Source organism: Temnothorax nylanderi, unplaced genomic scaffold (assembly GCF_030848795.1).
Source record: "Temnothorax nylanderi isolate EJ_2023f unplaced genomic scaffold, tnyl_v1.0 TNYL_tig0114_pilon, whole genome shotgun sequence".
Taxonomy (NCBI): domain Eukaryota; kingdom Metazoa; phylum Arthropoda; class Insecta; order Hymenoptera; family Formicidae; genus Temnothorax; species Temnothorax nylanderi.
In genome coordinates, this window is record NW_027249176.1 from 128,815 (window position 1) to 144,061 (window position 15,247).

General features: G+C 30.1%; 1 protein-coding gene across 2 annotated transcripts; it reads left to right on the top strand.

The window, feature by feature from the left end:
- Positions 1 to 705: 705 nt before the first annotated feature.
- On the top strand, positions 706 to 14,800 carry LOC139776179 (lysosomal alpha-mannosidase-like). Of its 2 annotated transcripts, none has more exons than XM_071712694.1 (18): positions 706 to 739; positions 4,124 to 4,344; positions 5,188 to 5,290; positions 5,846 to 5,927; positions 6,183 to 6,368; positions 6,693 to 6,898; positions 8,006 to 8,142; positions 9,132 to 9,265; positions 10,318 to 10,531; positions 10,623 to 10,819; positions 11,001 to 11,203; positions 11,561 to 11,760; positions 12,160 to 12,370; positions 12,447 to 12,564; positions 12,886 to 13,162; positions 13,653 to 13,901; positions 14,148 to 14,297; positions 14,446 to 14,800. In XM_071712694.1, the coding sequence occupies exons 2-18, from the start codon at positions 4,222 to 4,224 to the stop codon at positions 14,674 to 14,676; spliced, it is 3,021 nt and encodes a 1,006-aa protein (XP_071568795.1). In that variant the 5' UTR covers positions 706 to 739; positions 4,124 to 4,221; the 3' UTR covers positions 14,677 to 14,800. The 2 variants fall into 2 exon arrangements, with proteins under 2 accessions (XP_071568795.1, XP_071568794.1); XM_071712693.1 differs by lacking the exon at positions 9,132 to 9,265 and adding an exon at positions 8,777 to 8,910 and having other exon boundaries at positions 709 to 739.
- The last annotated feature ends 447 nt before the right edge of the window (positions 14,801 to 15,247 follow it).

Consider the following 15,247-nt stretch of genomic DNA (forward strand, 5'->3'; position numbering starts at 1 on the left):
CCGCAGCCGGTTCGTCGCGTTTGTTTCGGAAGTGCCGTTCAAGTAATCGGACTAAAGAACTTTTTCAAAGTCGATTTGCTCATTTCCGTAAAGCGCATATGCGCGCATTTATCTATAGCATACGTAACGTTTACTATAGAAAATGCGCGCATATATGCGCTTTACGAAACCCAGGGTTGAAGAATATTACGGTATACGGAATATTCTTCTCATGGACTTTTTAAACGGGAGTGCCGTACAGTATCGCGCGAAAGTCTCTTACTGATGATAATTAGTCCGCGCGCGATTTTAGTTTATTATCTGCGAGTGCTTTTCGCGAGTGTCTTGTGCAGTGAGAGGAGGAGGAGAAGGAGAAGAAGGAGGAGGATGCCTGACACCCTGAGAGAAGGAGGAGGTCTGAGAGAGACATCGGGCCCCGGCGGAGCAACTTGGGGTGAGTCATCTCTTATTTGCATAATAATTCTTTTCCATTTATTCAGATTATTTTAACTCGATAAGTAAAAAATTAATTAGAGAAAGAGAAATTATCTAAAATTTTACTCTTGTAAAGATCTTTTTCGGTAAATAGATAATTGTATTGCTAAATATTTTATTAAAAGACGAATTAGAGGCGCCTAAGAATTATCTTTTGAAATTTTGATCATTTTGAGCACTTCTTTAATTTTAATTTTATGTTTGTATGTTACAGTATCATCGTAGCTACATGGCCGAATAACTCCGCCCATTGCGCATTGAGTTGGTGAGTTATAGAATTTTTTTTATTGAGGTAACGAATCTACGATTAATCAAATATAGAGAAAATGTATCTCGGTACGTGTGAAATTACAATAAAAATTATACTATTAAAATATTACATCTCGTAGATTTGTTACCTTAAAATGGATGGGCTAAAACTGATTATGGCATAATATTTCATCTTGGTGGCACTTGTTTATTGATATATTTATTGATTGTTTATTGCTTTATTATTATACGATTATGCTTGAGGAAATACTCGCACACTTCGCATATATATGCTCTGTGATTGGTTTATGACATCTTAAGATTGTACTTAAGACAGTCTTAAATATAAAATCTGACTATAAATACCGGGTGAAGAAGATATGATTCATCCGCTTTGCCCCCATCCGATTTGCCCAAAGAACCTACATACTTGGCGCGAACTTGGACATCACATGTTCTTTCGCACTGCCACGGTATCGGCGACCGGTCGCTCTTTCTTCCTGCTAGAACTCGTAGCGCTATCTAATATAGATGCGCTATAGATAGCAAAAAAAAGCCTATCCGCTTTGCCTAGGGCGTTTGTTTTGCCCGGGCTTCCCCTACATTGATCAACATTTTTGCTATGTCAGTATTATTAATGTAATCAATAACAACAATTACATTTAAGTATTAAATATTATTTATATTGTTTGTATTATATACAGAACGTGAAAGAAGAAAAAAGTATTTTTAAATTTTTATAAATTTAAAACTATTATTTAAAAACTCAACTTCGTCTTTTCAATCTTGATGATAATCTTCCTTTATCTCAAATTGTCGAAAAATTTAACACATAACATATTTATTAGTTCATATTCTCTAATTTTCTTAAAAAACAATGTGATACAAATATATAGACATAAAAAAAGTTAAGAAAGAAATTAGTATTCTTTTATATAAAGATTTTATATATACTATTTTACATCGAGGATACAAAATAGAAGATTAAAACAAGAATTTATAAAATTAAGATTTATTTATAAGTATTTTTAAATTTTTATAAATTTAAAACTATTATTTAAAAACTCAACTTCGTCTTTTCAATCTTGATGATAATCTTCCTTTATCTCAAATTGTCGAAAAATTTAACACATAACATATTTATTAGTTCATATTCTCTAATTTTCTTAAAAAACAATGTGATACAAATATATAGACATAAAAAAAGTTAAGAAAGAAATTAGTATTCTTTTATATAAAGATTTTATATATACTATTTTACATCGAGGATACAAAATAGAAGATTAAAACAAGAATTTATAAAATTAAGATTTATTTATAAGTCCTTATAAATAAATGTTAATATTAATATTTATATTAATGTATTATATATATAATCATGAATATTGCCACTTTAGATTGTTTTAATGACAGAGAAATGTTGACGAAATATATTTGTCCTACAGAAGATATCCGTTCTCAGAAACTCTAATTACAATATAATGATAATATGACAATAATACACATAAAAAAACAGTTATGTAAAATGTAAGTACTACAATATTTACGTTTCATATAACTGTTCAAGAGAGAATATCTTACCATTCGACTTTGAACGAAATGGTCTCTAGAAGAGTTACGTAACTTGTGCCAAGTGTATACACGGTAGCAGTAAGATAAACTGGATATACGCGAGCTGGCTATACGCGAGCTGCTTATTATAATTAATTAATAGTTTATAATTATTTGGTAAGTTTTAGAGTTTATACAGTGAATATATATATTATATTTCAATTTGAATACCATATTCCAATTTTCACTTTTAAACTAATGTAAATAATTTTATAAAAAAATATAGATTACAAGCTCTTTGGTATATTGTAAATTTTTAATATAGGTAATAAAAAGCTTGTAATTATTTTTTATAATTTTTTTGGCATTATAGTAAGATAACTTATTTTTATTCTTAATATAGCAGAATGCTTATAATTTCTTTTATTAACATTCATGTTAGTTCACGTCAATATATACAATAATTTCTTAAGGATTACAACTCTTGCCATATTAAAATTGAATCTTCTTGTGTCTGTTATCTGTTCACATCAAGAATTTCTTGATGAAAAACATCCCAACATGTTACATATTTTTCTTGAGATATTCGACTTTACAATCAGATTACAGAACAATATCATACTTTATCAGATATAATATTTTTAATATCAAAGCATGATAATAAAAGTATTACATAGTTTATGTCAATTTTATTTTAGTTAGCACGATTTTGTGATATCTACTATTTTTAGGAAAAATTTTGAACAATAATATAATAAATGGCGAAACTTCCGAAAACGTCCGTGCTCCGATTTAGATGAAACTTTGTGAATAGGTTCCTTTTAGATAAAAAAGACATATACCAAAAGAATTTTTTGCGACTCCAAAGTTTAGCAACTTTTTTAACATTTTTAACTTGCTGCCTCCGCGCATACATTTTCGCGAAACAAACCAAAACAGCTCTCAAGTAATGTAAACAACCATAAAGTCATACCCGTCAAAGTCATAACATAAACATCATTGGCGAAACTTCAGAAAATCAGAAACGTTGTAAACTACGATGCATAGTTTTCGAGATATCAATTTATATAATCTATCACATAGTATAATAATATACACAGAATTAGCAGTGAGAGTGAGAGAGAGAGAGAGAGAGAGAGAGAAGAGAAACAGTACAGTAGGCGAGGGAGGAGCTACCGCCCCTCCCCCGCAAGCAGGGGGGGTGAACCTCGGTTCGCGTGAAAAGTTAAAAACCCATTTTTTCTTCTTTCGTCGCTTCGTATAAAAAGTTGCATTGTGTAAAAATATTTAATATCTGTAACAGAAATAATTTGTTATAGCAGAGAATAGTTAGGATATTGAAAAGTGGCACCTAGTGACACTTCGTTTCGCGTGGAAAGTGTATGCGTGGAGGCAGTAGGTTCCGCCCCCCTGCGGGGGGCTCCACTATTGTTAAACTAGACACATAGTGTGCCTTCAAAATACATGCGTGGGCTTTCCACGCGTGGAAAGTTGTAAACCTATGTGGCACCTCGTTTCGCGTGGAAAATGTATGCGCGGAGGCAGCAAGTTAAAAATGTTAAAAAAGTTGCTAAACTTTGGAGTCGCAAAAATCTTTTTGGTATATGTCTTTTTTTATCTAAAAGGAACCTATTCACAAAAGTTTCACCTAAATCGGAGCACGGACGTTTTTGGAAGAACAGCCCAATAAATATATTTTTCATGTTAATATTTTTTAAAATTATTATATTATTATATTGAATGCTTTTAAAGTATTTTGAATCGAAGAATTTTTGAATTAAATTATCGCCTACGCTATTGCATTCGCGACCATCATCGGTCTATATCGTCTTTTATCTGCTGTGGCAAGCTATCACACTGGCACCAAGTCCGTCAACGGTATAAGTATAGGGCAGCAGCTTCAATTATCTCATTGGTCATACGTTGCACGTCAGAAGAAGCAACGCTATGTTGCGATACGAATTTCTGCTTCTTCTTCTGTCGCTGGTATTCGCGCAGTTTCTCGCTCCCGGCGATGCAGCGCGAATACCACGAACCACACCAGACGCAGCACCTACTAAGTGCCATGAGGTACGTAAATTAATTGCTAATTGGAGTAATTAGGAATGCGATGCAAATCGTAAGGACTTTCTCCGGCTCCAGTCGTGCTCAACTTGTATTCGTGCTTAAAAAGATGTTTATATACAAAATATTACATATAATGGCCGCATTCAGGAAACACAACTGTTGAGTGAGCGGTCAGTGATTCTTTAATATGATTGGTTCTTACCTTTGGTTCTTCTCCGGATCTAAGTGTAAGAACCAATTATAATGAGGGGGGCAGCTCAACAGGGGTGTGAGAACTCATGCGGCGTCGCCAAGTAACTGACGTCTCTCCTCTTCTGTCACTCTGAACCGAGCGAAAAATTCATCAAATCGCGTACATTACACAAGTATTTCTCGAAAACGAGTACCGCAAGGGTATTGACACTTATCGCATATTATTTCTATTTTTATGGAGCATCATATATTAGTTTTTCAAAAACATTTAGAGAAAACTTTTTTCACAATTTATTATAATGTCTGTTTTACAATAGGAATCGGAATCCCATGTTAAAAGTTGAAACTTTGGAGCTCAGTATCTCGATTTTTAATACCGCAAGAGGTACTGAAATTTATACCACGCATAAAGCACACCTAAATTAACGTATATTCACATTGCAGTTTCAAGAAAATCTAGAGAAAATAGATTTTCCGGAGAACGTCCTTACAGATTCGTGTCAATTTTTCGTTCACAAATATCTGCTTCCGCGCAATAATCAAAATTGCGTTTTCAATGTAAATTAATTTAATTCATATAATACGTATTTTAAAACCCGATAACTAATTACAAAATAAGTAGAATAGATGTGGTACATGCTTTATTAATTTTAGGCATGCCATGCCGTGCATCCGAATAAACTTAACATTCATATGGTCCCGCATACTCATGACGATGTCGGTTGGTTGAAGACCGTGGATCAGTATTACTTTGGAAGTAAGTCAACAGTAAAACTAATCATGTGAGAGAATAAATAATAAAACTAATAATTCAAATATGAATGACAGAAAAAATAATCTTTATCTATGCTTTCGAAAGAGAGCACGTGATGAAATCATAAAATTTATGTGAGAACTCTAGGACAAATAAATAAGTCAGTTTTAACTGCATGTATTTATTTTTCCCAAAGAAAAAATGCATTTTGCACACATTATTATATTTTAATTAATATTCATAACCGCACGCATTATTTTCTGTTACGTTTATTATTTTCTTATATATATATATATATATATATATATATATATATATATATATATATATATATAATATAATATAATATCTATAATATAAAAGCTTAAAAGCTCCTTAAATGCTTCTTACAGACTTTATAAAATTATATTATTATTACACAATTGTAACATTCTTCTGCTGAGAATAAGATTATTTTTCTCTATTTTTTATTATTATATGATATTTTATTACTATAAATTCACATTTCTATATTTCATTATCTTATAAATTTGTAATGAAAATTTTTTATTCATTGAGGTCGTTCTACAATCCAAAAGGCCGGTGTGCAGTACATTCTTGACAGTGTTATTAAAGCACTGTTAGCTGACCCAACTAGAAGGTGATTATCTCAAGTATAACGTCTCTGACATAAGCATGCGATAAAGATTCGCACGAATACATTCAAAGCACATTATCATAGATAAGTAGATATATAACATACAGATAATATTACTTTATGATAAGTGTAACGTTAATACTTTGTAATAATCTTATCAATTCTACTGTTAAAAAGAATTTCAACCAATAAATTTTACATTACTCAAACATATGTTATATACAGCATAAATTTTATATTATTCAATTACTTCCGCAGATTTATTTACGTGGAGACCGCTTTCCTCTGGAAATGGTGGTTACGACAAAATGACTTGGTACGTGCTGACGTCAGAACTTTAATCGCCGAAGGGCGATTGGAAATTATCGGAGGAGCATGGAGCATGAACGACGAAGCTTGTACTCACTATCATTCATTAGTGGATCAATTCACATGGGGATTCAGGTACATACATATATGTGTTTGATATGGTAGACACATCAGAGTGAGAAAAACCTCAAAACTGAGTACTATTGATTAATTTATGAAACTTTTCTCACTCTCGTCTACATGTATCTGATGATTTCGCGTATGTATAAAACACGAGATGTAATTTAAATACTTTTCTATAAATATTCTCGAAAAAATATATTTATTTTTACGAATGTTGGCTTAATTAAATCTATATCACATATGTGAATATAATACAGCATTTTGTCTTCTAGACACATTTTGTATAAGTTCTTATCTAAAATCATAATTTATATGTTACTGATATTTGATCTGTAGGCGACTCGACGACACGTTCGGAAGCTGTGCCAGACCGCGCATTGGATGGCAAATAGACCCATTCGGCCATTCCAGAGAACAGGCTTCTTTATTCGCGCAAATGGGATTCGATGGAATGCTATTTGGTCGTCTTGATTATCAAGATAAGAATAAGAGATTACAAGACAAAGAGATGGAATTTATTTGGAAGAGCAGTCCAAATTTAGGTAAAAAAGTATCTTTGATAAAGGCGAGGACTAATAACACTAATTTACAGCATTTTTGCTCATGATCAAAAACTGTTTCCTATTATGTTGTTTTTATTACTCTGAATATGAATTAACAACCAAAAAATTCCTACACATCTAAATATGCCTCTATCGTAATTCAAAGTTTTACAATAAATAATAAGTGCCAAAATTTTAAGAAAAGAAATAACAGTATAAAAGTTAAAGAATAAATATTTGCAATAACTGTATTTATAATTTAAAAGAGATATCACAAATGTGTTGGGTCTATTTTTCTTAGAAGAAACTAGCAATAATCATTCATTATGTTTTCGTCTCACTATCCTTGATAACGAGCCTCCGTAACTGATATAAGCCTTCGTTGCTTTCTTTATATAGTCATATAATTCATTTGTATTGTCAATATAGCTAAGATGTTTTGAATATTGAATTAAAATATTAAATTAAAATACTTGTATTTCAATTTATTCTTTAATGACACTTATTTTATACTTTTTTGAAAAAAAATTGAGTAAGATGTAATGGATATTTTTTTCCTTTAAATGTATGTTGTGTAAACCTATATTTTTAAAAATTTATTATATTTATTGATTGAACAAAAACAGAATAAAAATTTGTAAACTAATGTAATTAGTAATTACTATAATTACAGAAGAAAAAAAGATACAATATGCACATTACATATAACACATGTATATCTAACTGTATACATTTACAACAATTTTTCTAATAATTTTTCTAAGAATTAAGTTTTTCTTCTGTAAAATCGTTGAGTTATCAATATTTCTTAGATAATTAACGTAAATTCATAATATTGCTAATAATTAGTAAATATGACAATAGAATATTATTTATATATTGCACGAGGAATATACTTTAATAAAAATTTTATTTGAATCTTACAAAGTTCTCAGCAAAAATTAAAAAGTTTTAATAAATAATGACTTTTCTTTTGACGTTTTTGCTAAGGAAAGAAATCAATTCTAAATCTTGCATATATTTATAAATTGGATTTTCTTATAGATAAAAGAGATATATATATATTGCACAATGGATAAAATTATACATATTTAATATTATTTTCAGGCAAGCGAGCGAACTTGTTCACAGCCGCGATGTTCAACACTTACAGTCCACCACCAGGATTTTGCTTCGACGTTTTATGCGCTGACGAACCAATGGTCGATGATCCCGATAGCCCCGACTACAACATCGACAGTAGGGTATGTAATGTAATAACTCGCGGAATGTGGTAGTTATTGACATTAGAGGTCCCTAACGATAAACTAACGAGGTCGTCTCAAGCGTAAATTAACGAATAGGGCTTATGCGACGCTTTGTGCCAATTAATTTATTTCTAATTATTATTAACAAGATAATAAAATTATTAATAGAAAAAAGTAATACAATCACCAAAAGTAATATAAATATTTAATAGAAAATCTCTATCATCTGGAAATTTTGAATTTAATAAAACAACTTAAACGATAGAAAGGCTGAGAAAAATTATATTTATCTATATAGGTACTATATATTTAATATAAAGGGGATACTTTTTTCTTAGTCTGATAGAAATAATATCGATTCTAAAAATTTTGACAGTAACTATAAATTTTCAAATTTATTTGGAAGATTTAACTATATATAAAAGTTTAAATAAAAATCAAAATTTTTGGTTTAGTGAGATTTTCTTATTAGCAAAAGATAACATTCGTAAAAGATAACATATCTTATTAAAGCATAATAATAAATTCTGAAAACTCGTAATTATTAACTAACGGTCAAATTGCTCAAATAGTTTAGGACATATTCGTTTTGTGCGAGAATCATAATCTACGCGATGTGTTTCTGTGCCAGATCGATGATTTTCTGAGATACGCGGTTACGCAACGTAGTTATTTCCGCACAAATCACGTCATAATGACGATGGGAGGAGATTTCACTTATCAGCACGCGGAAATGTACTTCACGAATCTGGACAAGCTGATAAGGTATTAAACGGCGAAAATTTAAATTTTATAATTCACGCTTTTCGAAATATGTCCGACGCTTACGAGCTTGCAAAAAAAAAAAGCAATATTGTTTGCTTCGCAAAGGACGACATCGCTAGTAGGCAGAAAGAAATGAAGGGCGGAAATGGTTTTTACAACATCGCGAGCGATGAAATGCCGTCTTCATGTCACGGTAAGTAAAAATTATGCGCGATTGGCAGGTGGACCTGTTCGTGAGATATGCGAAGATTCAAGCACTTACCTACAAAACTAATCACATTATTATCACCATGGGAGAGGATTTTCATTATCAACAGGCTGATATGGTGTTCGGTAACTTAGACAAGCTAATCAAGTAAGTCTAACTTTAACAAATCTTTCTGACAAATTCGACTTTTGAGATCATTTGACTCATTCACTGACCTTAAATTTTATTAAGTTTGGATTATATCCATATAATTAAATATAGAATAAATATAGATTTATAATATCCTATTTATAATATGAGGCAAATAAGAAAAAATTAATTTTTTTTATATTAAAATGTCTAATATTTCCCTTGAAATTCAATGAATAGAAAGAGAAAATAAAAAATGAAAATGGAACAAAATATAGTATGACATAGAGTATTTGTGTAAAAATTTAAATTAGCATTCTTTCTTTAAAGCATAATAAATTGTATTAAATAAAAAATGCAAAAAATAAAAAATAATGTGACATTATACGATGTCGACATCTACGACGATTTTGTCATTTTCTTCATTTTTAATATAATATAAAGATTTACAAGCTAGCAGTTATAAACAATAATAATTAAAGAAGAGCAAAATAATTATAAATAATATTGAAATGCATAAAACTGGTAGAGAACCCAGAAGTTTTTCTAGACTTAAAAAATCAGTTGTGTAACAGGTGAGATACGAAAAATCTTTTCGCCCACTTTTTTCATAAAGCTTCAATATTTAATTTTAACTTCTTAACAAATATTATGGGATGTCTTTTCAACATTTTAACATAAAAACACATACATGTTGATATAATTAATATTAAAAAAATAGAATTAACACATAAAGCAGTATATAATTATAAAAGTTTTCTTTTATTAATTTTTAAATTTTAATTAAGTTTGTTTTGATGGTATCATATAGATCCCATAATATTAATAACTAAAGTTTAGCAAAACTTATGAGAATTAAAAATAGGATAAGGTTTTGCACTTAATACATTTTTATATTATAATCTTAATTGTAATTTTATTTATTATAATATACTTTTAATAATTCATAAATTAATTTGGTCTTGTGAGTTCTAAATTATTATTGAGTTTTAATAGAATAATTATTCCAAAGTATCTTAAAATATATCTTATATTATTTGGCACTAAAACTTCTTTTATAATTTTTTTAGATATACAAATGAACGCAATGGTTCTACAGTAAATGTAATTTATTCGACACCCTCGTGCTACTTGAAGGCCCTGAACGATTTAAATCTTCAATGGCCCACCAAGAGCGATGATTTCTTCCCGTATTCGAGCGATCCTCACGCTTTCTGGACCGGCTATTTCTCGTCCAGACCAACCTCGAAATACTTTGAGCGCGAAGGAAATAACTTGTTGCAAGTAAGATAGTCAAAGATAAGTTAATTCGTACTCAAACTGTAATCTATTTAAGTGCGAGTCATATTTTCAAGGCATAACTGTTTGTTTTTAGGCAAGCAAACAACTCGTTACCTTGACAAATTTAAAGAATTACGACGAACCTTTGGAACACTTCCGGGAAGCAATGGGAGTGATGCAGCATCACGATGCTATTACCGGCACTGAGAAACAAAAAGTCGCGGAAGATTATTCTCGTATATTATATGAGAGTATGAATAACGCCGGAGAAATAATCTCGAAAGCCATAGGGTATGTATTCTCTACCAAAACTTACTTTAATTTTAATTTTAATTTTTAATGTCAAAATATAAAATAAAAATATAAAATAATTATATAATACGCGTTTCTATACACAAATATTACACAGATTCACTATATAATATTTTATAAAATTTAAAAAAATGTTTTTTTGCTGATGTTCGTAAAACAGAAAATGGGGAGGAACGGCAAATAGTACGTCGGAGACCTTTAAAATCTTTACGTGTTTGGAATTAAATATTAGCTCGTGTGCGTTTTCTGAGAAAAATGACGTATTTGCGGTTGTAGTATACAACCCTCTAAGCAGGCCTGTTTCCACCTATGTTCGCATCCCCGTTCAAGGAAATTCTTATGTTGTTCACTCAGTGATTGATGGTATGTACATTTCTTTAAAATATATTCTCTAAAATAATATACAATACAAATGTATAGATTTAAAAATCACAAGCATTTTTATATATCATAATTCGTATATATATATATATATATATATATATATATATATATCATAATTACGAAATGTGATAATACTGTTTTACATAAAATAGATATATTAAGTAATATTATTTCTACATATCAATTAAAATTATTACATTGTGTTTAAAAAATATATAGAATATATATATTAATTAAAAATATAAATATGTAAAGTACCTACACGTATTTTTACTAGTTTATAATAATTTTACAAAAATGTTCACGATATATGTACCTACTTTTGGGGGGTTAAAGGAGTGTACCCAACCGCGCAAATAGTACCGATTCCCGAAGCAGTACAGAAAATCCCAGGAAGAAAGAGCAGCGCGACAAATGAAGTCGTCTTTCGCGCTTCAAATATCCCTCCTCTCGGTATTCGGGTTTATATTGTCACCAAAAAGACGCAAGAAAATGTAGTTGATCAACCTCAATCAGACATATTTATAAGTAATGAGGTAAATAGATCTATACAAATGTGTAATATAAATCATTGGAAGTTAAAATTTAATGTAGACTGTTAAAATATCATCTTTTCTCACTGTAAGTCAAAGAAACTAATTAATTAATTGTTATGTAATAACATATTTAAAATATATTCTAAGAATACATTAATTTCCTATTAATGAAATTATCATTGATACATGGATAAAATATTTTATAACACACAATCAGAATTCAAACTTCATAGATAATTTTCTTATTTATAGACAATCTATATATACATAGTTCTATATATAGACAGTCAGTTCCACAATTCTTCTTTATAACGTTACAAAATTAGTCTTAAAAGAATAAAGTAAGTATTAATTGAATAATCTCGAAAATAATAAATGAATTTGTTTTGTAATTTTTAGCTGTATAATATATCCGTCAATACCAACGGCAACTTAGCAATACGTTGGAATAACCAGGACATGAGCGTCGTACAATCTTTCCAATACTACACAGGAGCAGAGGGTAATAACAAGATCTTCGCTAATAGATCATCTGGCGCTTATATCTTCAGACCTAAAGAAACATCGGCCAGGAATTTTGCGTACATCGGATCATATAAAATATACAAAGGTCTATAGAATCCATTAAGCCAGCTTTATTTCAAAGGACATATCATAAATGCATACTAAAATTCACTTTTTTATAGGTCCTGTTGTAGAAGAACTCCATCAGACAATAAACGAATGGGTTAGTCAAGTGGTTCGAATTTATCCAGAAGAAGAATATATCGAACTCGATTGGCTCGTTGGACCGATACCTGTCAAGTACTATCAGCTTCTATTGTCGCAATACTTAATTCTTATCTATGCAATAAGAACCTCTGAGATCTCTAAAATTTAACGTAAAATTCTCTTTTTTCTAATTTCATAAAATTTTACATGTATTTTAATAATATATTAATAATATTATTATTTTTTATATACACATAATACCTATGATATTAAATTTTTATTATAAATTTATATTTTATATATACATATAATATTTCTATATAAACTTCTCGGAAAATTATAAATAAGACTTATAAAGTCTGAATAAATAAGAAAAAATTGATTAAATAATGATTATAAACTGCTTTATTTTAGGGATAAGATTGGTAGAGAAATAGTCACGAGGTACTCAAGCAATCTACAAACAGACAAAACGTTTTACACGGATAGCAATGGAAGAGAGATGTTAAAGCGTGTGAGAAATTATCGACCAACGTGGGACGTCGAATTGTATGAACCGATATCTGGAAATTATTATCCAGTGACCAGTAAAATCGCGCTCAAGGATAAAAAGAACCAATTGAAACTAAATGTCCTCGTCGATCGTGCTCAGGGTGGAAGCAGTTTGGAAGACGGTGACATTGAATTGATGGTAGAAATACAAATTTGATTAATAATATAATTAAATCTTTACAATTATTTTTATTAAGCATGCTTTCTCTGATAAAATTTAAGTGATAAAAATATATATATGATTTTTTTTAACATAATAAAATATTCAAGACAAAACTGATGTAAATCTATAAATAAAATCTGTATATAAAATTTAAAATTAAAAATTCAAATATAAAGCTATATCTAAAGTAAACTGCACAAATTTTAAATTCTATAAAGTGAATTTAACATCTGTATTCAGACTGTTCATTCTTTAAGCGTAATTTTGTACTTACAAAGTTAATTTTATAAATTAAAAGATTTTAATGCAAATTTATTGTTAAAGAAGACAGTATCAGTTATGAATTTACTTTGTGCTATGTATTTTACTTTGTAAAATATTGTAAATTACTTTTACTGTAATAAACATTTTAAGATATGTTGGAGTAAAATAACAATATGTATATAATAAATAAAATTGCTTCTAGCTTCATCGAAGGCTTCTAAAGGACGACGCGTTTGGTGTAGGTGAGGCATTGAATGAAACTGCCTTCGGTGAAGGTTTGGTAGCGAGAGGCAGGCATCATCTCTATGGAGGTAAAGTGAAGGGCGTGGATGAATTTGTATTGAAGGAGAAGGAATTGGCGCTTAAGTTGGCTCTGCATCCCTGGATCTTAGGCACCCCCGTTAACTCCTCGAATAATCTCGAGGATGTACATGGTGTACTAAACAATTTCGTACGTATAACACTTAATCTCTATTTGGCCATGGAAAATACAACATTATTTGCAATTAGTGTGTGAAAACCACATTTTTACGGATTATTTAGAGTTTTTTTTTACTACGTTTTTACTTTAAACTCGACTTTAAATAATCTAATAAAATTTGTTATATTCATTATAGTTATATATTCATTATAAGTTGTTTTTTAAGTAAATATGATTTTGACCTGGTTTTTATTAATTAACATTTTTATGTTGCAGCCTTCTGGTCTTAAAAAAGCATTACCGCTAAACGTGCACATTCTTACCTTAGAGCCGTGGAGAGATGACACAGTTCTATTGAGACTGGAGCATCTCTTTGAAGTCGGTGAGGCGCAGAAGTTGTCTCAACCAGTTGAATTTAACATTCAGGTGAGTTTTTAAATTTATAAATAAGTTTTTAATTATTTTCTTACAATTAGAGCCAATATGTTACACAAATTTGATGATGGTTAATTTGAAGTTGTCTATGTAATAAAAATATTTAAGACTTACAAATTCTCTTATCTCACTTCAATAGGACCTATTCTCGACGTTCACTATTGAATCGATCGAAGAGACTACGTTAGGCGCTAATCAGCTATTAAGCGAAAATAAACGTATGAAATGGGAGCCAGAGACGAATGACATTATCCAGAATGAGGAAGAAAGCAGACAAACTGTGGAAGTTAATGACAATGTAATCAGAGTCCTCTTGAAACCGATGGAAATACGGACCTTTATTCTCAAAGTGAAGCAAAGAACTCTTTAATCTTTTAGCGAAGACATTTAATTTTTACAACAATAACTTCTTATAAAAAATTAGTTACCTCATTGTTTTCTATGTCCTACTATATATGTAATTACTATAATAAAATATAACTTCATTATGCAAAGTTCTATAATACAAAACCATATTATTCTGTGTTTGTCTTACCATAAAAAGATTGATTGAACTGACTGTAGTTGCTGAAATGTAGGGGAGACCGGGGCTAAAAAGTCTACGGGGTAAATACGTCTAATCAAATATCTCGGAACCTGTATATTGTGCGAACTCGCTATTAACATTGTAAACGCTGCTTATGGTTCCCATGTGACCAACGGAGTTTCGGCAGGTTATCTGCCGTGTTATGATTTTTACGAGGGCAAACGTGTTTTCGGAAGGTGAAAGTGAAATTTTCTGCGCGTGGAAATTTTGTAATATCTGCAATAATATTTGCTCTCCAAATCTCGAGGTACGTGATTATAAAGAGTAATGCATGCTGAACACGAATCCAGTGTAGTTTTTTCATTATCGTTGATGTCTAATATTTCATGGGCGATCAAACCTGAAACTTGTGTTT

Bases quoted from the DNA above. Each gene is read 5' to 3' on its own strand.
- LOC139776179 (XM_071712694.1), top strand. From the start codon at position 4,222: ATGTTGCGATACGAATTTCTGCTTCTTCTTCTGTCGCTGGTATTCGCG. The intron at 4,345-5,187 runs GTACGTAAATTA...TATTAATTTTAG, and splicing joins CACCTACTAAGTGCCATGAG to GCATGCCATGCCGTGCATCC. The intron at 9,266-10,317 runs GTAAGTCTAACT...TAATTTTTTTAG, and splicing joins AACTTAGACAAGCTAATCAA to ATATACAAATGAACGCAATG.